This window comes from Tachypleus tridentatus, chromosome 9, assembly GCF_004210375.1.
Source record: "Tachypleus tridentatus isolate NWPU-2018 chromosome 9, ASM421037v1, whole genome shotgun sequence".
Lineage (NCBI taxonomy): Eukaryota > Metazoa > Arthropoda > Merostomata > Xiphosura > Limulidae > Tachypleus > Tachypleus tridentatus.
In genome coordinates this window covers 144,241,177-144,266,085 of record NC_134833.1, presented here as the reverse complement: position 1 = coordinate 144,266,085, position 24,909 = coordinate 144,241,177, and the positions used below count along the sequence as shown (strand labels likewise).

At 33.8% G+C, this 24,909-nt stretch overlaps 1 protein-coding gene across 4 annotated transcripts in view; it reads right to left on the bottom strand.

The window, feature by feature from the left end:
- The window catches only part of LOC143226585 (kelch domain-containing protein 2-like), a 35,966-nt gene extending 26,648 nt beyond the window's left edge, over positions 1–9,318 (bottom strand). For 2 of the 4 annotated variants that reach the window (XM_076457753.1, XM_076457755.1), the window contains exons 1-3: positions 8,922–9,318; positions 4,531–4,607; positions 3,733–3,954 (exon numbers count right to left, since the gene is read on the bottom strand). In XM_076457753.1, coding sequence (XP_076313868.1) covers positions 3,733–3,954; positions 4,531–4,607; positions 8,922–9,020 — 398 coding nt within the window. In that variant the 5' untranslated portion in view covers positions 9,021–9,318. Of the gene's footprint in view, positions 1–3,732; positions 3,955–4,530; positions 4,608–5,415; positions 5,555–8,921 lie in introns of those variants that run through there. The other 2 variants (XM_076457756.1, XM_076457757.1) reach the window with 2 other exon arrangements.
- Positions 9,319–24,909: the final 15,591 nt, after the last annotated feature.

The following is a 24,909-nucleotide window of genomic DNA, read 5'->3' as shown; positions in this document are numbered from 1 at the left end:
TTGTCAGATAATTTCTGAAAAATCAAGATGCATCAAATCTACACACTTACCCTCATCTCCATATGCAATAATATTTTCAAAGCATGTCAAAAGATTTTCAAAGTAAGATTTTTCCCTTAGTGAAACCATGTTTACTATCCAATAAAATTTTAAACCTTGTTGAATGACTTAGCAAAATATCTTTATCATACTTTCTAGAACTTTTCCCACAACTTATGTAACACTAATATGCCTTTAATTATTAGGGCAACTTCTATTACCTCCTATGGAGATAGGAGTGACATTAGGTAATTTCCAACCTTTTGATAGTTGTCCATCATTCAAGGACTTACGAAAGATGGTAGTAAGTGGCCCACATACCCAATCTCTGACCTCCTGTAAAACTCTTGGAGAAATATAATCTGGATCAAAAGACTTGTCATTCTTTAAACTTCCCAATTTTATTTCAACAAGCTCCAAATTTATGCAATTCTTTTGTTCATCTGCCTAATACTTCATTAGAAAAAAACAGAATTTAAGAGCCCAGACATTTCATAATCATCAGATAATAAACCTTCCTTTATCATCAGTTTGTTTTTTCTTGTTTGTTTAATTTCGTGCAAAGCTACTTGAGGGCTATCTGCACTATCCATCCCTAATTTAGCAGTGTAAGAGTGAAGAGAAGGCAACTAGTCATCACCACCCACTGCCAACTCTCGGGCTACTCTTTTACCAACAAATAGCAAGATTTACCTTCACATTATAATCTCCCACAGGTGAAAGGGCGAGCATGTTTGGTACAACTGGGATTCGAACCCTCAACTCTCAGATTACAAGTAAAATGCCTTAACCCACCTGGCCACGCCAAGCCTTTTATCATCAGTCAAGGGTCCAACCCCTATCCTAACATTTTGTTTACCCCTAATGCACATTAAAAAATTCTTACTGTTAATTTTTATGTTTTAGACAAATTTTTCTCATGCATCCTTTTGGATGTCCTAATCTCCTTTTATGACAAACTTTCTTAATCTTCTATAATACCGGTCAATTTAAATTTCATAAATTTTTATGCTTCCCATTAATTTTATCCTTTGTAAGCCAACCGAGTTTTTATATTTGCAGCTACCTTTTTCTTCCTGCAAGGAATATATTTATTTTGAGTATACAAAAATGTTTCTTTAAACATTTTCCACAGATGTTCAGTGTATCCAAATAATTCAGCTCCTTAATTCACAACAGATAAATCTTGCATTCCTTCAAAGTTTTCTTTTTTGAAATTTGGAATCAAAACATCAAGTCTCATACAGCAATGATCAATTGGTACTTGGATTTCCCTAATTTCTGCTCTCTCAAACATTTCTATATTGGAACTTAACAATAAATATAAAATAGCATTGTTTCTAGCAGATTCCTTCATCAATTCGTGAAGAAATGCATCTTGAAAAGTTTCCAGAAACCTCCCTCTTGGTTTGACTCCAGAATTTCCAATCAATATGGCTGAAATTAAAACCACCCATAATTATGACTTCAATAACAGCTGAAATCTTAACCTCACTATAAAGTTTCACATTACTTTCATAAGATTCATTATGGTGGTCAATAGTAAATTCTTACTAAGAGCTTTTTTCCTTGATATCTACAAAAAGAAACCCAAATGGATTCAAACTCCTTGCTATTATCCTTTAGCTATTATCATACTTCACATAGAGAGCCATTACTATCCTATTAATACTGCTCTGACCTTATTAACCCTTTCACAATGGGTTAGGGGTCAAAGGCAATGTCATCACATTTGTTTTACATTTTGTTGAGAAACAGCTTATGTACCAAATCAAACAAGATGGTTTCTTATATACGCTTACTTCAATATACGACATAAGAATTACCAATAAACTGCTTAGAAAGTCCCCAGAGTGGTTTTCCCCACCATTTTAATCATTAAAAAAGCTTCCATGTTTTTTTTATCCAAGATTTCAATGAGGTAGGTTGTGTCTTTAGTCTGCTCGATGTTTCATTGTTAGCTCATTTAATAAAGTATGGTGTAATTCCATGGTATCAGTGTAGTTTTTGAGATACTTTGGTTATTCAACTGTATTTATAAAATCTAAAAAAAATTTTTTGTTCGATGTCCTTCATGTATGAAATTTTAAAAGGCTTAAAAACCTACGTCCAGCAGCAACCAAGTACAGAGGTTGTAGCAAGAAGAGAATTGTTTGCTTTACTTCTTGATTTATTGTTGTATATTTCAAGAAAAATAAGTATAACAACTTATTTATAAATAGTAATAATCTACATACATATATATATATATATATAATGTATAATAATTAAAATGTGACTGTATATTACAAAATACTAGTCCACTAAAACACGATCAAAACAGGGAAGACTAATGGTCAGTTTTATATTACCGGATAGGTGAGATGATTGCACATGCACTGCATCATTGCAAGTTATGTAATGTTAAGTAAGCGTAACTGAAAGATCATTATAATAAAAATAATAAATATATATGTTCATATGTAGCATTATGAGACTTAAGCTACTTAGATTTTGGTGTTATAACAAGTAATCATTCTGGCATGAAAATAGCATACTTTATTTTTTTTATTTTCTAATTTTATGATGGTTACAAGGTTGGTCAAATAACAAACCTCAAATAATTAGAGCATATAAAATAACAAAATATAAAGTCTTACTGAAAACAAACCTTTTAAATGTATTTAGGAAGTTTTAGAGATTGTACAAATATTTGAAATTTTTGGGATGAAAAATTTTTTTTTAATCATAATATGAAATCACTTTGCACTCAGACTAGTAACAAAACATACTATTTTCATAAACAATTCTGTAATAAAAATATTTCATTAAAAATAATCTGATTTTTTTGTGTATAGAAAGCTTGTAATCTTTACTAAACGTCTACTAAATTTTGTAAAGATACACATGCTGTATCAAAAGTTATAGTGTAAATATTTAACATGTGTAGATGTGTAGACAAATTTGTGTATATTATACTGAGCCTGTTACAAAATGGTTAAATAACCTATAACCATGTACTTCAAAGAAATCTGTCATTGAAATCATCTACATTTAACCATGTTTTGGTTATTACCATTACATTAAAGTATTCTATTTCTACCAGAGCCATAAAGTCATCTATTTTATTTCTTATACTTCAGGCATTACAATAGCAACAATTCAGCCTATTGTTGTAACTACATACAGTATAGGTGCAGCCCTTGGACAATTCTATAAATGTATGGTATATTTTGTGTGTGATCTAGTTACTAAAAAAAAAATTAAAACATTTTCATCAAAAGTAACTACATTCAAAATACTTGAAAATTAAACTAATACTATTTCACTGAATATTTAAATTAGAATCAAATAAGTTTAAATTATTTGTTTCAGGTAAAATATTTTAGAAATCTACTTTCAACCAGTGTTAACCATAACCCCACATGTGTGGTCATCACCACTTCATTATATATAAAACTGAAGGAGATATCCCAATAGTTAAGTTTTTACCTAATTAACTCTATAGCTTCTTGATTATACACACACACACACTTAGTATTTATATAAATGTCATATGAAAATTTAAGTGTTTTTTTTTTATAAAACATACATTTCAAGCCTTTTTATTTTACTGATAAAATTAAAACTATATATCAGTATAAACAGTGTGTGTGTGTGTGTGTGTGTGTGTGTGTGTGTGTGAGGGTAATAACATAACTGAAAAACACATACTTATCTCTATAATGCCATCCCACCAGTTTGTCACATGGCACTGGAGGTACATTTTCACCAACCACATACTCCCACATTAAAGAATCCAAATCTAGTCGATACAAGTCATTTGTGTTGCCATTGTCCCGATACCCACCAAAGATGTAAAGAGAATCAGATACAACAATAGCTGTTGCTCCAGAGGTACCAGGTGGGGCACTACCCTCACATGGTTTCAGCTGCCTAGGCAGAAGTGAAAGATATTAAGTTTGTTTGATAGCAAGCAGTTACTTGTACATCATAAAGATTTCCTAGTTTTCCAACTTAGTTAATGCCAACTCCCATAACCTCAGGAACATTTATCTAATTAAAATTACTAGCTAAAAATGATATAAACTGTGTAAGCCAATTTCTATTACTTATTTTTTTCTAGGTGCTAAAATTTAAATTTTTGTAACCCAAGTAGATTTTATTAGAGACAGAACAATGTTAATTATTGTTACTTACATAATTAAAAAGAAATGATTTGTCATGCCACTTCAAAAGTTAAAAAAAAAGTCACTTTTAGCTTTCTACAAGCTTGAATTTTTTTTAAATATCAGTCTTTTTTTCTCACATGCCTCTAAAGGGTAGTTTTGAACTATTAACTATTGAAATATGGAAATCTGTTCATAATAAAAACATAAAAGATTTGTAAAAATAGAAAATTTTAAGTAAATGAAATACAAAAACCAGTTTTTCTTTGACATTAAAATGCTAAAAACGTAGTTTATTTAGCTTTCCCAAAGAATGGCAATTGCTTAAGTTTCTCCAACTTACCATCTTTCTGCAAGAGGATCAAACACCCAAAGTTCTGAACCCGGAAGATAGCGAGCATCTGTGTCGTCAGTAGAATTCTGAAAACAGTAAAATACAAATGTCCAATATTCAGAAAATTATAGAAAGTCACACAAAAAAAAACACAAAATGATAAAGTCTCATTTAACAAATCTGTTTTTATAACTGTATAACCAAAAAAAGGGAAAAAAAAAACACTTGGGACAACAAAATGACAGCTTCATACATATAACTGTCAATTAGAGCTAAGCAATGATTCAAATTCACTAAACAAATTATCATAGACTTCAATGAGATAGGTAGAAAAAAATTTGTTTAAAAACTGGGTATTTAATATCCACTATGAGCAGAACACAGAGTACCCATTAAATAGCTTTGTGCTTCATAGAAACAAACATAATAGCAATAGTTTGATTAGAAGGATAGTTTAAATAATAAAAAATAGTTATAACCAAAAACCCTAATTTATATTAGATTATCAAATTAATAGGTGAAAACACTAATCAATCAAGTCAAATCAACTTGCATCAATCAAACTTAATAAATCATAATGACAACATTTTAATTAGTGAATTATAATAACTGGGAACAGCAATAACCTGAAACCCTAATTGGTAATTTTATGTAACAATATTCAATGTAAATGATTATATATGTATTGATTTAGTTAATTATCAGACCCTACTCCTTGTCTGGTGTGATAATTTGTTTACTGTATTTTTTTAATTTTTTTTTTTACCCTCATGGTGGAAGATCTAGTCATTGAAGATAACATTCATAACTAGCACAGATTTAGTAATGCTAAACATGAGAATTACCCCAAGATATATTCCCTATGAATTGGATATTTTACCTCTTAGAACCTACCTTGCCTTAGCTTGATCTTGAGAATGATGCAACAAATAAATACTGCATCAGCTGATGCAAGTCGTGGTGATGATATACAACTTCTTCGATATGACTACTATTACTAACTTACAGGAAAATGTTAGGTACAAAACAGTTTCTACAGCTTCTTGTGATGGTTAGCCATTGAGTATTTCTAGACAAACATTTAAAGTCAGTAAAAGATCAGATAAACATTCAAACTGATTTTAAAGGATCATCACAAGAGGTGAACAGTTTAATCTATTGAAATGCTGATTAAATTAATTAATCAAAATTAGTATGCCAGATTATTAATGTTCTTGATTATTCCATAAATTCATTATTTCAAATTCTGATAATATTGACTGTCATAAAAATAATCAACTGATCAAAACTATAGTTTCTGGTTACTGCTATTTTCAGTTATGCCAATGATCCAAGTAATCAAAATACTAAACATAACTGTTAAAATGGAGTTCTTTTTATTTAGTAGATGCATGAATAGGAACACAATTTTGCACATACATAAATTATAAGTGACTTCAAAAGCCAATGGATGTTGTATTGAAACAAGCAAAACAAACACCTCTCTCTTTTCTCTCTCTGATGTTACACTTTAGTAATTAATTGGTAGCCAGTTTTCACATACATAAAATACCATATTCAGTCACACATCACATAAAAATTTTGAATACTTGCAAGGAAAACAAAAATGTTATCTACAAAAATTCTTTATGCAGCATAGTTCCAGCTCATTGTCTTCACATAGTCATTCATGAAGCACACAAAAAAAATTGCAGTCAAAATCAACAAAACTAAATTTAAGACATTTCTAGATTATGAAAAACCAGATTAGTGGATATAAAACAACAGGAGGAGGAAAAAAGAGAACGTGCAACGATTCTGATCAGGATTTTTTTGAAAAGAAAGAATAAAACTAAAATGAATTTTTTTAAGTGTTATGTTGATTTCTTGTTACAGGCTTGATATAAATCAATAACTCTCCTAATAAAGAGAGACCAAAATAAAGACCAAAAGACAAACCAAAACCTTTGTGTCAGTCCTTGGAGTTTAATATTTCCAACTACAAATCACTTTATTAGCCTATCTTGTAAACTTTAGAAAGCAAGACAGCAGTGTTTCCATAATAAGGGAACAAACTCAACACAATACTTTAAATGAGATATTACCTGTCTACTCCAGATACCTGTGTTTCTATAAATAGCTTCAAGAACTCTATTTGTTCTATTCACCCCTTTCAAACATTCAGCCAAAGGCTACTGTCTTCTGTCATTTATAATACCCAAATCTTCCAGTCTTTATAACACCAGTAGCTCTTACACACAATTTACCATACCCTAAGTGCATCACTTCATATTTATAAATGTTGAAGCTTGTTTTACATAAACTAGACCACTAAGGAAAGCTTTCCAAGTTTTTCTGCATTAATGAAGCCTTTTCCAACAGATTATTGTCAACAGCAAATACAGAAATCTTACTTCTTGTACAGTGTTATATACCACTGAAATAAATAATGGCAGGCTGACATCTCAAGAATGATCACACAACTCTCATGTTCCCAACTAGAATGGAAATAATTTAACAAACTCTACTTTCTACATTCAACCCAATTTTTAATCCATGTTTTAGGAGTTTTTACTCTCAATTCTGTAAGAATCTAAGTTACTAATGAATCTGTTGTTGGCTACTTTATCAAAGCCTTCTACAAGTCTAGATATGAAATAAACACATTAAGATGGGTAAAAATCCTATTTGAAAAAAAACAAAAAACAAACAGATTATTAAGAAAAAAATGTCCTTCTTAAGCTATGTTAAGAATTTAAAAGTTAAATTGAAACTTTTAAAATACTTTTCCAACTGATCCATGATAAAAACTTACTACTAATAAATATCCTATAAGATAAAGTTATAATACCAAAAATATATATTACATAAAATAATTCCTTTAAATTCATATATTAGAAAATAAAGATATAACATGCTACCATACCAAAATAGTTAACTATATTAAAATATGATTAGGGATTGTAAGGTTACAAAAATATATGGGTTATTTTATCTACATAGATAGCTATGTCTTTGTACAAAGAACATATTATCACTATATTAAAGTAACCAATAAAATTTGAAATTGTCATCAGGAGAACAAGCAGTGACTTAATAATAATATTTAAAATTATTTCAACCTTGAAACTTAGATAGGTGCTTATGGTATGGTCTGTCAGGGTGGAGAAATTAAAAGTTATAAAAAGTAATTATGGATATTGGGATTGTTATTTATTTATCTATATGAAACTTTTTAAAAATGCACATGTCTGGTATGTTTAGTAGTGGAATAAAGGGTGCTTATGGTATGGTCTGTCAGGGTGGAGAAATTAAAAGTTATAAAAAGTAATTATGGATATTGGGATTGTTTTTATTTATCTATATGAAACTTTTTAAAAATGCACATGTCTGGTAAGTTTAGTAGTGGAATAAAGGGTGAATATGCAAGTTTTAATACAGGGTGATATTTTAAGCTTTAGAAATATTGATACACATATGTTCTAAAGATAAAATTATTTCAGTATTACTATTAGTTATAAACTTGTGGAAAGTTATTTCTAATGCTGTGGTAAGCATAAATTCTTGTGAGCTTTTACTAGAAATGCAACCCGAATGTCACACTACAAACAAGTAGACTAAACGTTAAGTCTCAGAGTCAGGGTTCCCTTGGAATGAGGTATAGTTGTCCACAAACATGAATAATTACCATTAAATATCTACTGACTTAACATCTTTTCACTGCATTTGATTTAACTTTAAGATAAAAGAATTGGTGACTCTGACAGGCTCAAAAATGTCCTGTCACTAAGTTACCTTCATTCTCCATCCTAACTTTCTAACAAATGTAAATGAAACTTTGAAAGAATCTTTTATTGTGGTACTGTTACTAATGATGTACAAGTCGTAATTACTACATGCACAAATAATAAATTGCTTGTTCAATAAATAATACTTGCTGTAGTCATAAAACAATGCTGCATATATAATATAGATATATTTTATGGGCTACCTTGCCCAAAACATTCTGAAATATTCAAGACGCAATCGACGTGAATAAAGATCCGAGTATAGACTCATAAAAAACATTTTAAGTCATATTTCACAAAATAGTAAAAAGTTAAAAACATCTCGAAGTAAAATGAGAACACAAGTTATTTGTTGTTTCACGTTTAAAACTATAGTCTCGCCCTTTATAATTGTAGGCTCAACGTTTCCTACAGTTAACTATGTATAACATGAATTAATATTAAATCTAACGTCAGACAAAATTTACACAACTACAGCAATCTCCCACTCCCACAACAATTACCCGAATTTCCAATTACGTGGCGCAATACAATAACAATGCAAAGTAATGTCCCACGTAACTGGTATTTAACATAGAAAGTAAAATACACCACAAAGGAGGGAAATTAAATCACTAAAACCATAAAGATTACCTTGTAGCCTCCCCAAACTAGCATACATTTATTATAGGTAACAGCAACATGGCCTGTCCTTCTGAAAGGCTGCACCGAAAACATCGACTCTTCCGCCATAATAGAACCAAAGTTTCTTACTGACACCCACAAAATGAAAACGAATTTTAGGAAAATCTGGATTTGATTTAGGCAGTAGTCTTTCGGATAAATTTATAGAAAATCCACGATTGGCCTAATGGCCTTTTGTTGTCCCTCAAATGTTATGTTATATGCTCGCTGCAACGACACATTCTTCTTAAACATAACGACACCATTGACAGTAAACAAAATAATGTTGGTTTCTTTAAATTATTTATTGAAATGAAAGCCCAACGAAAGAAGAGGGAACGTGATTCAAGTAATAACTTAATGTGTCATAACTTTACGAAAATAAATGTTACGCTATCTATGTATTTAAATATTATCGAAAGCAAAACTTATTTAACTGCAAAAATTAGTTTATGAACAGTGTAGCCTTAAAAATGCTGTTGCAATTTAGCATATTCTTAAATCAAATGTTGAAAGTTGAGTTCATATTATAGTGTGTTGCAAAATCCTAAAGATAAGGGGTTAATATAACAGAATATGAAACTGGTGTGTTATCATAAAAATCACATCTTAATAACTTTGTATTGATATTTGCAAGATGAATTGTAAAAGACGAATTAATCTGGTAAATGTTCAACAGATCTGTAGCAAGTGCATCAGCCATGTGTACTTTTCTATGTGATCCTGCTCATGACTTCAGAAAAGAAAATAATTTCTATTATGGTGATATTTATTGCGCAAGACAAATACACCTAAAATTATTCATATTAAATTTAAAACTAATCTTGTCCTTCACAATAACTAAATGCTTCTTGATAAGAATTATATTCAAGTATTATAAAAAAAAAAAAAAGATAGGCTTATGACAAATAAATATAAATTTTATTACAGGACTAGGTAGAGCACCTGTACCTTGGAAGGAAGTTATGTAAATTAATGATTAATGATGGTTTATCTTAGAACACGATTGCTGCTTTCCTTATATATAATTGTAAAAATAGCGCATAAAACCAGCAAAATGCAAAACTAAAAATTTGTATGCACACCTACATGAACCTAATGAACTTCTATTTAAAGTTTGGGTGAAGTTTCAACCAAATGCTGCGAAGTAATTACATAGACAACAGACAGTACTAGTGTATTATATTTATTTGTTTTTTAATTTCGCGCAAAGCTACACGTGGGCTATCTGCGCTAGCCGTCCCTAATTTAACAGTGTAAGACTAGAGGGAAGGCAGCTAGTCTTCACCACCCACCGCCAACTCTTGGGCTACTCTTTTACCAACGAATAGTGGGATTGACCGTAACATTATAATGCCCACACTACTGAAAGGACGAGCATGTTTGGTGTGACGGGGGTTCGAATCCGTGACCCTCAGATTACGAGTCGTATGCTTTAACCCACCTGGCCATGCCGGGCCATTGCATTCAAATAAATAAATGTATAATAATTGACATCATTATCAAGAGTTTAACTAGCATTTATGAGAGTTTCTTGCGTACATGAAGCTACAATGTTTAATTAATTAACAGAATACTAAAAAGACGAAAGTATTCTATAAAAGTTTAATTCTAATGTCTGTTGTATGTCCATGAAACTACTTCGCAGAAATTAATGGTATAACGATTGAGTGGTTAATAAAATTTTAGCCTAAGATTTATTTCTCTACCAGAGATTTTTATCGAATGTCTAGAGCAGTGGTTCCCAACCTTTTTTATGCCCGGCACCCCTAAAAAATTGTAATATGTTCTCGCGCCCCTCACAGTAATTATTTAAGAATAAAGGTGAAGGTGGCCAAAACAATTTTTTATAATTTGTAATTAATGATATATAAACAAAAACGAAACATTTGGAAAAGAAAAAATATTATCTTGCACCCCCAAGCGAGTACCCCTGGTTGGGAACCACTGCTCTAGAGACAAGCGAATATTTTATAAGTATGAAAAAAGCAGTAGTGAAGTTAATATCTAAAAAAAGAAGATTTAACAGAACTAAAACATTGACAACCAGCATAAGTTTTATACATTTATTATAATGTATTTTTGCAAGCCGTAACAAACATAATGAAACTTGTTATGAGCAGTTTATTGGTGACAGTCAGATTGATGTATATATTTGAATATGCGTGATGTAATAAATCTTGAAAATCAAAATAACGAATGTTTAGCTATTGTTAATTTATATCTTGAAAAAGCTTTTGACCGCGTAAATCAAAATCAGTTAAAAAATACTTAGTAAATTTGGTTTGATGGGGATATTTAAAAAGGCGGTTGAAACAATATATAAAAATATTATATTTTATGTACTTCTTGGGCCAGTTTTAACTTCAGCTACTCATTTTAACATAGGTGTAAGGTAAGAAAATCTAATAAGTGGATTTTTATTTGCACTACTAATAGAACCTTTTGTTTATAATTTAAGAAAGTTACAGTTATCATCAAAGACTTATTACATCTTCTTAAACTGACGATATAAACATTCATATTAGAAAGAGGTTAGATTTTAATGCTGTTCAAAATACAATAAAGGAACTTGAGGCATATTAGGAATTAAAGTTCAATGAAGAAAAATTCCTTGGTTTACAGTCTGTCTTTTGGAGAACATGAACAGGAAATAATCTAGGCTATATATGGTTGAATCTAGAAATAAAAGAATTTGGAGCGTAATTAGGAAATTGTTAGGTATGGATTCAAAGAACCTAAAATGAACTGAAAGAGAAACGTTGTAAAGATATTACAGTCTGGAAGCGTTTTAAACTTTTTATTTATCATTAAAAGAAAAACATTAATTCTTAATCGAATTATTAGCAGTATTATGTGGCACACATTTCAGGTATTAGAACTGCCTGAGACTTTGTTAACTAATTTTTAAAACATTTTATACAGTTTATTTGTACGAAAGTTTACTGGGTCAATAGAAATATTTTACCTTTACCTATTGCAGAAGGATAAACTAACCATTTTCAGGATTCGTTACTTCGAACGTGTATTACGTAAACCAATCAGTTTACCTATCTGAATAACAACTGGAATTATTTCTAAACAGGTATTAAAATAGTGATAAAATATTTTTTTAAAAAATATATCAACTAAACGTCTTGAACAACCCGAAAAACACTAACAAATTTGTATATAATTCCGACTTCTTTGCACTTATCAAGTTGTTCCCGAAGACCTGATCCAACTCCAGAAGAAGATGGTAGTAATCCAGAATCTACTAGAAGTTCGCTGCATAAACTCCTTGTAAATATCTTATTTCTGATTTTGTCTAACAGTGTTTCACTTAAGGTTCAATAATGTATAATGTACAGTACTGTGTTAAAGAGTTGAGACAAGAGAATATTTTGTCATTCTTTCCCTTTTATAAATGCCGTTACAGAATGTAACTTTCAACACTATGGTAAACGTCACAGATTCCTCTTGACAATTGAATGACCAAGGTGAGAATACTTATCATTCTTTAGAATTCCCACATACTTATATCAAATGCATGTGATAAGGGACCTACTAGAATGAACATACTGATCAAACTTAGGGTCTGAAATAGCTGTCAAGACACCCCATGCAGTGTCTTAACGATACAGAGAGAAGGTAGCAAGAAGTCGAACCCAACGATTAAACCCACGAGCTGCCAACACGTCCGCTACAAAAGAAATGAAGGAGGACAAATGGCTAGATCATTGGTAGTAAAAGACTGAGTCATTGTAAAAAATATGTATATGAACCAATGCTGAAGAGAGAATGATTGTGATCTGAGAAAACATACTCCACAGAATGACAGATCCCAATATTAACAAGTCACCCTAAAAGGGGTTGTATGCATTAAAGTTTCCCAAAATGAAGCATGGCAATGGTAACTATTCAGTAAGGTCACCAATATCAATCTACTTTATTACAATTCTTTCTTGATCATTGGTATAGAGAACCAATTGTGATGGTATGAACTGGAAACATGAATGTCACCACATTCCAGTGATATATTGAGCATCATAGATATGGAAGCTGCTTAACCAGTAGTGCCACACACACACCTATGAATGTGTCCATTACATAATATTTTTTGTTGTACGACGAAACCTAATGGAAACAGGTCTCATGAATGTCTCTGAAATATTGAGACACAGCATGGCAAAATTCAGTAAAGGTCTCAGTGTCGTATAAATGAAAATGAAATTCTCGATATTTCCATTGAGAATGGGTAGGAGAACCAGGTGGAAAACTTTATTTTTTTACAGCCATAGTGTTTATGCTAATTAGAAAGAAAAATATTAATCTCCACGGACCTGTGAGTATATGATCAATGGAGACGGACCTGAGCATTCCTTGGATGTTGCAGTCAGGACGGAAACTGGAGTAGACATATGTGTCAATTTTGTATCCATAGAGAATGGAAAATTCTTCAAATGGTGAAAGAAAGACTCTGTGGGTGAAACGGAGAGATATATTTGCACTTCTACTGTGACAATGGAACAGAATGGGGCATCACATGTACGAACGGAAGAAGGGACAATAACTCTTATGCTTTTGGATTAAAAAATGCTATTTACAGTCCTCAACTGCTCTGCATCTTTTTTCTTCACCCCTTTGGGTCATAAATGAAAGTAGAAGTTGTGAAAACCATAATAATTAACACATTATTATTCCATTTGGCTCTCATGGCTATCATGACCATTACTACTAAAATTAGTGTACATCATGGAACCATAATAATATGTTTTAGAGTATCCAAGCCACTAGAAATGGAAACATCTAAGATATTTAGGAATATATGGTCTCATCTGAAAGTGCAGGTAACCTGCCTTTACAGGAATAGTTTGGCATGACAACGTAAATATCAAAATAAGGTCACTGAGAGGCCATATTCTGAAGTGGATATATGCTACATGGCTGAAACACCTTAACTAAATAAACAGTGGGAATTCCAACTCTGGGATGTTAAGCAAATCAATCTAAACAATTTCACGTCTTGAGGAATTCAAAGTAACATAGGAAGTAACCTTAACAGGTATATGCCTGATGCACTTCAACCTCAAAAGTAGTTCACTATGTTATGGTCAGAATATTTTAACGAATATGTCCCAATAATGTAATTTCATAGCAGGATTTTGCAAGTGCCTCCCCAATCATTTCTAAAAGAGAAAAAGAAGATATTTGTCCAAAATATTTGTTAGAGAAATAATGAAGAATTATAAATCAGAATACAGGATTATAAAGAGATAATGATTGTAGATCAGAGTTTCCTCTTCGTGATCGTTTTCCAATTATAGTTTTTATTTGATTTTTATTTTAATTTTTAAATTACTCCCAAAAAATAAGAAAAAAATTATACCCACTGATACCATCCACCATACTCTTACAGGGAGATGTGCCAAACTGTCAAACTAGGAGAATGCAGCCACTCCAAGATTTCGTGGGCGTTATTCCTTAACACCAGCACCAAATATTATGTCAACAACGCCCATGAGAATGTTCAATATTAACATTCCATTGAGTCCAACCACATATTCCCCTCGATGTAGGAATAATGAACAAGGATAGCCAAGTTGTAGTATATCTGCAATATAGAAATACATAAAGTAATGGTGATAAAACAAAATCTCATGGAACAACTCCAGAGAGGTGGGAGGGTCGAGATAACGTTTTCCAGTGATGTGAGCCTGATGGTCATGAAGATAAGAAGTTACAAGTCAGGCAAAAGTAATAGTCGGTTTCATGACGCAAAGCTCATAGATTAATCCAAGGTACCAGTCAGCATCAAATGCATTCTCAGCGTAAAAAAGCAAAAGAAAAATTGAGTAAATGATATTGAAATGATTGGTGATAGCATGAGAAGTTTGTCCAGAGTAGAAAATCTACTCTGAAAATCAGTTTACGAACTGGACAAAATATTCTTTCTCTGCTTAAAGTACTGGTAAGACTTAAAGAACAATGAGAAGTCATTTGTAAAAAGGCTTATTGTGTTTCAGAAATTAAAAAAATTGTCGAAGGTTTCCATGAGTAAGGATAAATCTGGTGCGTAAAATGATAATAACATGACCAGGCATGAGTAGAACTTGTGAATTGTACATTTCAGATTGGGTGTAATGGTATCCATTCCAGGTACTGTACTTATTCATATGTAAAGCATAATGAATATAAGGCACTAATAGACACTGTTAAAACAAAACAACAAATAAAATACGCCCATCCATATTTTGCAAAGATGTGGAATGTAGATACTTGCAAGATGGGAAATGTCAGAAGCTTGAGACGTAGGTGTTTGAACAAAACAGTTTTTAAATAGTTATTTAAGAAAATGTCCTTCTTTAAGGAAGAAGCAGAAATGACGTCATCATCAACAACGGGTTAAGAAAAAGAGTGAAATTGACTAATTGACCACTTAAAATAAGTTTAGCAGAGAATTATTATATATATATGTAAAAACGGCTGGTTTGGGTTGATAAAAATTTTATGTAGAAGAGCGAAAAACGTTTCGACCTTCTTCGGTCACCGTCAGGTTCACAAAGAACACGTTTTCGAACACTGCAAATCAAATAACCACAACATAACCATAGAAAATACCCAAATACTAAATAATGAAACAAACATAAACAAACACAAAATTAAAGAAGCCTCATTTATACAATAACTCAAGCCCAAAATAAACCAACACAAAGGAACATCTTTATACCTATATTAATAAATATAATCAAAAATCTAAGCACGCCCTCTACATTTCTATACTCAGTTACACAAACCCTTTCAAACATGTGGTCAGTTACCTCTTTCTTTCAGTGTGAACCTGACGATGACTGAAGAAGGTCGAAACGTTGTTCGTTCCTCTACATAAAAAATTTCTCACCCCAAACCAGACGTTTTTACATATATATTTCTCTACAGGTGGGTTTTCTCTTCATCACCGAGAATTATTATATAGTTTGATGCATGTTCGCTGTCATTCTAGTTCCTTTGCTGCAACAGTAAACTTATGAGCAGTTCGTATCTATGCTGTTTAAAGACCACATGATCTTTAAAATGTTGAAATTAACGAAATAAAACACCAGACCAATGTCCCAGAGAAATAGCCTGGTGAGGTAAAGGAGGTTTGTGTGCATGATAATGGACATTTGGAAGGTATTAAAAACAAGCTGAAGAAAGGGAAGATACGAGAGTATGAGCTACACTACATGGCCAAAAGTATATGGACACCCGATCATCACACTCATATGTGCTTGTAGAACATCTCATTCCAAAACCATAGGCATTAATATGGAGTTGGTGCTCCCTTAGCTGCTATAACAACCTCCACTCTTCTGGGAAGGCTTTTCACTATATCTTTGGAACATGGCTGCGGGGATTCGCTCCCATTCAGCTACAAGAGCATTAGTGAGGTCGAGCGAGAAGACTTGGCTCGTAGTCGGCGTTCCAATTCATCCTAAAGGTGTTCAATGGGGTTGACGTCAGGGCTCCGTGCAAGCCAGTCAAATTATTCCATATCAACTTCGACAAACCATGTCTTTATGAACATCACTTTGTGCACGGGAGCATTATCATGGTGAAACAAAAAAGGACCTTCTCCAAACTGTTGCCAAAAAGTTAAATGCACATAACTCTCGAAAATCTTACAGTGTGCTGTATTTCCCTTCACTGGAACTAAAGAGCCTAGTACAAACCATAAAAAACAGCCCCAGACCATTTCCTCCTCCACAAAACTTTACAGTTGGCTCTATGCATTCAGGCAGGTAGTATTTTCCTGGCATTCGCCAAACCCAGATTCGTCCGTCAGATTGCCAGATAGTGAAGCGTGATTCATTACTCCAGAGAACGCGTTTCCATTGCTTCAGAGCACTGGCAGTGTGCTTTTCACCATTCCAGCCGACGCTTGGTATTGCGCATGGTGATCTCAGGCTTGCGGCTGCACGGCCATAGAAACCCATTTCATGAAGCTCCTGACGAACAGTTTTTGTGCTGACTTTGCTTCCAGAGGCAGTTTGAAACTCGATAGTGAGTGTTGCATCTATGGACAGACGCTTTTTACGTGGTACGCGCTTCAGCACTCAGTGGTCCCGTTCTGTGATCTTGTGTCGCCTACCGCTTCGTGGCTGAGCTGTTGTTGCTCTTAGATGTTTCCACTTCACAAAAACAGCACTTACAGTTGACCAGGGCAGTTCTAGCAGGGCAGAAATTTGACGAACTAACTTCTTGAAAAGGTGGCATCTTATTACAATGCCACGTTGAGAGTCACTGAGATCTTCATTCCGACCCATTCTACTTCCAATATTTATCTATGGAGATTGCGTGGCTGTATGCTTGATTTTATACATCTGTTAGCAATGGATATGGCTGAAATAGCCAAACCCATTAATTAGAAGAGGTGTCCGCATAGTGTTGGCCATATAATATAAATTATCAATACTTTTAATTGTGGAGGGGTCGTATTCCATGGTAAACTATTATTATGGCATCGAAAAACAAACGACTAATCACCTTCATCAAAATTCGAAATGCGTAACATCCTTCATAACAAAATTTTTATTGTCTAAAGTTACACCTTTTCAAAGTTGGAAAAGAAGGTTCTAAACAATATTGTTTTTCGAACTTTTTGAACGCGATAAGCCTGTACTTATTTGCATATTTGTCCATTCTTTACATGCATAATTCTTAGTATATTTACTTTAAATTAAACGTATAATCAAATTGTCACGACTTCCTCATGAAACATTCAGACATTAAATGGAATATAGCAGCGCCATCTACTGTCTCAATAAGATCGATCGCCTTGTTGATAAGTTTTCCTACCATAAAACAACGTGACAAGAATATGTCCAAATTAATTTCTCTGATACCAACAGTTCTTACAGTTTGTTCCGTTTACTGTACTTTTGTTGTCGTTCTCTAGCTGGTCCGCCCGATACTGTTATATAATAAGTTTCGTATTTATTCAGTACGACCATGAGCTTTAGTTGGTTAAAATATTTGCGGTAAATACACTAACAGTAACCTATAAGAATTAATTAGTAAATGGGCTTCTTAGGGCCTAGCGCGTTAAGGCGTGCGCTTCGTAATCTGAAGGTCGCGGGTTCGCGCCCGAGTCGTGCCAAACATGCTCGCCCTCCCAGCCGTGGGGGCGTTATAATGTGACGGTCAATCCCACTATTCGTTGGTAAAAGAGTAGCCCAAGAGTTGGCGGTGGATGGTGATGACTAGCTGCCTTCCCTCTAGTCTTACACTGCTAAATTAGGGACGGCTAGCAAAGATAGCCCTCGAGTAGCTTTTTGCAAAATTCCAAAAACAACAACAAGTAAATGGGCTATTTTTATCACATTTCATTTTATTTCAATTAAAATTATAAGAAACTCGCTTGAGTTTTGAAATCAGGAATACGAAATTACAATGCAAAACCCGAGTTTCGATTTACTTGGTGGACAAAGCACAAACAGCTCACTATGTAGAACTTAACTTCAAACAACAACAATAAAAATCAACAGAAATGGAAGTCAATTCATGATAAACAGGTTCAATTCTGACGTAAAGGTATTTGCACAGCTTATGATTTCCAAATGTTTGCTAAACGTTACATCTAATAAAGATATATTTTTCTTGGCAATCAAGTCACAATTGATAGTAACAAGAAAATGTTTAAATATAACGAACATGGACCTGAAAGGTGATGTAACAATACAACTGTGCACATGACTTTTCGTAGAAAATACAATAATTAATATTACAACATTTTGTGTGTGTTTTTTTAATTTCGCGCAAAGCTACACGAGGCCTATCTGCGCTAGCCGTTCCCAATTTAGCAGTGTAAGACTAGAGGGAAGGCAGCTAGTCATCATCACCCACCGCCAACTCCTGCCCTACTCTATTACCAACGAATAGTGGGATTGACCCTAATATTATAATACCCCCACAGCTGAAAGGGCAAACATGTTTGGTGTGACGGGAATTCGAACCCGCGACCCTCAGATTACGAGGAGTCGAGTGCCTTAACCACCTGGACATGCCGGGCCCTTGCTTCTTGTAAACTGTGTACATCTTTGTGAAATTACATTAATATGATTATACATTGTTGCTTAAAAAAAAAAAATAAAACTTTGTATGTCAAAACGTGCTTAAAAGTTTTATACGTAAAACCAAGCGACATATTTTACAATTAGAAATATATTAGACAAATTTCTGTGCTGTGTAAAAGAAAATAATTTAAAACTTTGTATGTCAAAGCGTGCTTAAAAGTTTTATACCTAAAACCAAGCGACATATTTTACAATTAGAAATATATTAGACAAATTTCTGTGCTGTGTAAAAGAAAATAATTTAAAAACAGTTTTATTTTTCCGAGAAGTAATGAGATTTTGGTGAACAAAAAAGGCATATGTTGTTTAGAACCAGATATTTATATTTCTAGATTCACCTTTCTGGTATATCAACGGATAACGTGCAATACATGAAACTTCTAAATATTAACTGCGGATGTTTGTTTGTTTGTAGAATTTCGCGCAATGTTACACAAGGGCTATCTGCGAAAGCCGTCCCTAATTTAACAGTGTAAGACAAGAGGGAAAGCAGGTAGTCATCACCCCCCCACACACACACACACAAACTCTTGTCCTACTCTTTTACCAACGAATAGTGGGAATGATCGTAAGATTATAACGCCCCCACAGTTGAAAGGGCGAGCATGTTTGGTATGACGGACAATCGAACCTGCAACCCCCAGATTATGAGTCGACCGCCTTATACACCTGGTTATGCCGGATGTTATTGCAGAGGTTGACATGTAGGTGATGAAACCTTACGGAAATGCTTACTTTAATTATTAATGGTTTCAGGACAGTGAAACTGTTTTTGTTCATCTTGCATAAGATACGAAAATAAATGTGAACAAATATATATGTATAATTACAAAGATTTACTACTTGTCTTAAAAAAAAAAAAAAACACTCAAACACGAAGAAACCTTGCAAAAATCAAACTAGAAAGTAATATGGTTCGATAATAAATTTTATTTAAGCAATCTGGGAACAAGATTAAAAATATGCACATAGTTTAAACATGTACCGTGATTGTCTTAACTTTGACACAAGTAATGCAATAGCCTTCTCCAATTTCAATGTACAGTTGCAACGGAATTATACGTATAGTTGCAAATAGAGTGCACACAGAATTTTGAGCTAGGCACGATGAGATCCACACAGACATATACATGTATATTAATTCGAGTAGTATACGATGTTCCATAACACTATGTAACATTAATTTTGTTCCTGGATAGTTTGTGTTATTTCTTAATTGCTTATCTTGTAAAAGTACAGAAAATGGCCATTATGTCCTTCAAACTTTGCTTTTGTGACCTGGATAATGAAATTTAGAAATTAACCTATTTTCTATATAAAACGGGAAAATTTGTACATTTTCATTTACATAAGGTCTGAATAAAACAACATATGAATCAAGATTTACATGTATTTATTCTAAAGTTATACAAAAATGTTTAGAAGTGAGTAGTGTTTCGAGATTTGCGACTGTAATGTAAATCATTTTCACGTATCAGCCCCCAAATATAGTATCCCATCATGTTTTCGTTATACGCTCCCAGGTCACAAAGGCAAAGTTTGATAGGTCTTTTCCATTTACTTTAAGCATAAGCAATTGGGAAATAACACTTTCTGCCCAGGAACAAGAAAAAGTAAAAATTTTATTATATTGTTATCAATTACGAATTTAACTTAATTTATGTCTATATACATTTTTACGCTCCTTGGTAGCGGCGTTCAAAGTTCAGTATATCATTGGGGAAACGCTCGCCTCGTTCCCCTAAAATTGCTTTCCTTGAATTTATCAAGATGAGCGTCAAAGATATGGACTTTCAGGAGCATTCTGCAACCCATTTTGCCGTAGTTTTTCACCAGAGCCTCAACCAGTTCCACATAATTTTCGGCCTTGTGACTACCCAAGAAGCGCCGAACTACTAAAATAAAGCTGCCCCAAGCTTTTGTCCTTCCTACTGAGCTTCTTGGGGAATTCTGTGCACTCCAGGATCTTCTTTATTTATGGCTCAACGAATACACCGGCTTTGACTTTTGCTTCAGACAGCTTAGGGAAGAAGTCTCGAAGGTACTTGAAGGCTGCAGACACCTTATCAAGAGCTGTGACAAATTGTTTTATAAGACCCAATTTTATGTGCTATGGTAGAAACAATATCTTCTGGAGGTCCACTAGTGGCTCACACTTAACATTGTGCCACCCCACAGAGAACTCGGTCCGTTGTGGCCAGTGCTTCCTATTGTAGTGCGCTGTGGTGTCCCTGCTATCCCAAAGGCAAAGATAACAGGAAACCTGGTAAAGCTTTCTTGGAGACCCAGGGTTTGTCTTGATCCTCGACAGGCATGTCGAAATATGCCTTGTTGGCTTCACACATTTCAGCAAATGCTGTCACAGTGTACTTTTTTGCTCTTGTCTTGATAAATTGGCCACATACATAGCAGAATGCGTCTGGAGAATGCTTGCAGCTTCTTGATGCCATCTCCGATAAAATCAGATAGGTCTACGTGTTCATTTAGGCAGCTAGAACTAAACTAAAGTTGGAGAATGGTGAGCCTCTGTGTATATATATATATATATCTATCACTGTGGAAAGTTCTAGAAAATTATAAAAGGTTCTTGAAATTTCTCGTAAGGTTTATAATATTCTAGAAATTTCTTGTAAGTTCTACAACATTCCAGAAAATTCTTCAAAATTCTTGTAAGTTCTACAACATTCTAGAAAATTCTTCAAAATTCTTGTAAGTTTGAGAAAATTCTCTATCAGCTACTCAGCACTGAATCTACCTGGAATGTTCTGGAAAATGGGTAAATGTGAAAATTTCATTATCCAGGTCACAAAAGCAAAGTTTCAAGAGACAAATAGGTCTTTTCCATTTACTTTAGGCATAAGCAATTGGAAAATAGCACTTTCTGCCCAGGAACAAGAAAAAGTGAAACTTCTGTTACATAATGCAATTAAATGTTTGTCAGGACGCTAAAAAGACCGCGAGCGCTGCGTTTATTTTACTTAGTAAAGTATGCTAAATATTTTCTAGAATGCGAGATCAGGATTTCTATGCTTTGTTAATATATTTGATCATTTTCTTCATATTCCATTATCTTATGTTTGACTAAATATCATTAAAAATTTAATAAAGTATCATTAAGAACAAATCAGAGATTTGATGAGGTAAAGTGGAAAGTTGTTTAAGTAGTGCATCTCGTAAGAATCCGTGGGAGACAGGTTTTGTTTGCAGTTAACCAAAAGTGAGCTATCTGTGCTCTGCCCAACACAGGTATCGAAACCTGGCTTCTAGCATTGTAAGGCCATAGACATACTGCTATGTCACTGGGTATCAGATTAAAGTAGTACAAGAGCTACTGTTGACTAGCTATCTTTTCATTAGCCCACCAGTCTAACTTGAAATAACTACAGTTTGTTACCCCTGCTTTCCGGTTTCAGATCGGTATGCCTGCGTGGTTATACAGCCAGAAGTCAGCCTTCGATACGCGTGGTGGGCAGAGCAGAGATAGCCTATTGTGTAGCTTTATGTTTAATAACAAAGAACGACAACAGTCACCTTTTTACACCATGTGGTTGGAAGTAATATTAGGAAATAAAGTGATTGATCGGTTATCTATTATTATCGATTTTATTAACGTTTTATAATAACATGGGGGGCCCGGCATGGCCAAGTGTGTTAACGCAGATAGCCCTCGAGTATGCTTACGCGAATTTCAAAACAATAACATCGGTGTATTTAGGGTAGGAAAATATTGGAGATATAGTTCTAAAATTAAGAAACTGATCTACATAAATGTTTTAAATCACAAAAAGTTAAACCAACTGTATATGTTTTAGAAGTTTGCTGTTGTTGTTGGTTGGTAAGCATATGGTTACACAGTGGGCTATCTGTGCTCTACCCAGAAGAAGTACCCATGTGTTATACCAACTGGGGAAGCGATAGAAGTAAATGTTATTCTGATGTTTCAGTTTCTGGACTGTTTTTCTTTAGAAAAGCAACACCTCACCTCCGTGGGCCAATTGTAAGTATTAAAACCAGAAGCCTAAAAGTCCCTGGTTCGATTCGTCGCGTATGATAGATCGTAGAAATCACTTCTACAACTGATAAACCACCGACAACGAGTCTTCATATAAAATAAAGGAATTATTTACTATAATTTTAAAAAGAATTTTACTATTATAATAATAGTTAACGTATTTGTTCAACACACAGGGGATACATGGGAGGTATAATAAGCGGAAACAAATGGCATCCCAAAGGGTTGCCTTTGAAGTTTTGTTTGTTTGTTTGTTTTTGAATTTCGCACAAAGCTACTCGAGGGCTATCTGTGCTAGCCGTCCCTAATTTAGCAGTGTAAGACCAGAGGGAAGGCAGCTAATCATCACCACTCACCGCCAACTCTTGGGCTACTCTTTTACCAACGAATAATGGGATTGACCATAACATTATAACGCCCCCAGGGCTGTAAGGTCAAGCATGTTTGGTGCGACGAGGATGCGAACCCGCGACCCTCAGATTACGAGTCGCACGCCTTAATACGCTTGGCCATGCCGGGCCTTCAAGTTTAGTAAAGACCAGAAGAACAATACTGGGATCACACAGTTGATGATACAGGGAGTCAGATCCGAACGCTGGCATTTCTGGGCATTTCAAATGCTTCAAGTATTGAGTAATAATACCCAATATAGAAAAGAGTGATACATGCTCATATGGGAGAAAAAATGATTGAATAACGATAATTGATTAATAAGAAAGACTTGTTGAAAGACATCTGTGTTTGTACATTTCCCAAATGACGCTACCAAGGTCATGAGAAAGATCAAGAAAGCCTCATTAGAGACGGAAAATTAAATTGTTATCTGCAGACCTTCGCCACTGCAGCAGTGAGAAAGCTACGGCGAATGTTTACATTATCGTGCTTAAAAGTCACCAGGGAAAGAATAAGTCGGAACTTTCATGTAATATCCATACCAAAAAATGTGTGTGAGAATACAAGTGAGAAGGCTGCTGATTGACCGGCTTTACCTGCAACCAATGAATAAGTGGTTTTGGTTCTCGTTTTGAGAATTACGAAACGATCAAAGCAAAATAACCAATTAAAAGCCAGACCTACTTGCGGGTAGTTGTGTACATTATTTGGAAGATTTTAAGAATAAAAGAAGGGTTTAGTATAAAAACCCATGTTTGAGTCTCAAAAGTCAGTTGAAGAGTCGAGAATAAACTGCAGTAGAGAAAAGAAGCCAAAGTCTTGTCACTTGTAGTATTAAGAAAAGATTCCAACAGATGAAAGATGACTACCCTTGTGATGGAGCTACCCAGAGTTTCTCGCTTGAGCTCTCTGTAAATAACATATTGCCAATTTTCATTGCATCAAGTATTATAGTTAACAAATAGTGAACTCAGTTTAGCGATAGCACTGGAAATGTAATTCAGAAACGCCCGTTAGTTATGTTAAAAGAGTTTTGTTAGCTTGATCCAAGTTATTCTACCAACCGATTGTAACAGTGAATGTTGTGAAAAATACGTTAAAAGTGTTTCACTGCCTTGAATCTCAGTCTCAAAGTAAGATTTATTACTTTAACTGTAAACTTTCTGATAGTGCTTGTGAACGCCACTTGCCACTCAATCATCACTTAATATATATTAATTGTGACTGGTAGTAATAATTGAACTCAACGGCTAGCCTCCCAGCCTGTCCGTTACGTTGCCTAGAAACGAGGGTACAAAAAAATTGATAGAATTTAACAGACCAATGCCTCGTAAAAAAGTTAAAACACGATAGATTTGGGCATTATCATCATGGCCAAATGATGCAGTCCAACGACAGTGGTAAACTCTGAGAAAAAATATATCTTATATGGCGAAATAGCTGGCATTCGTAGTGGTGG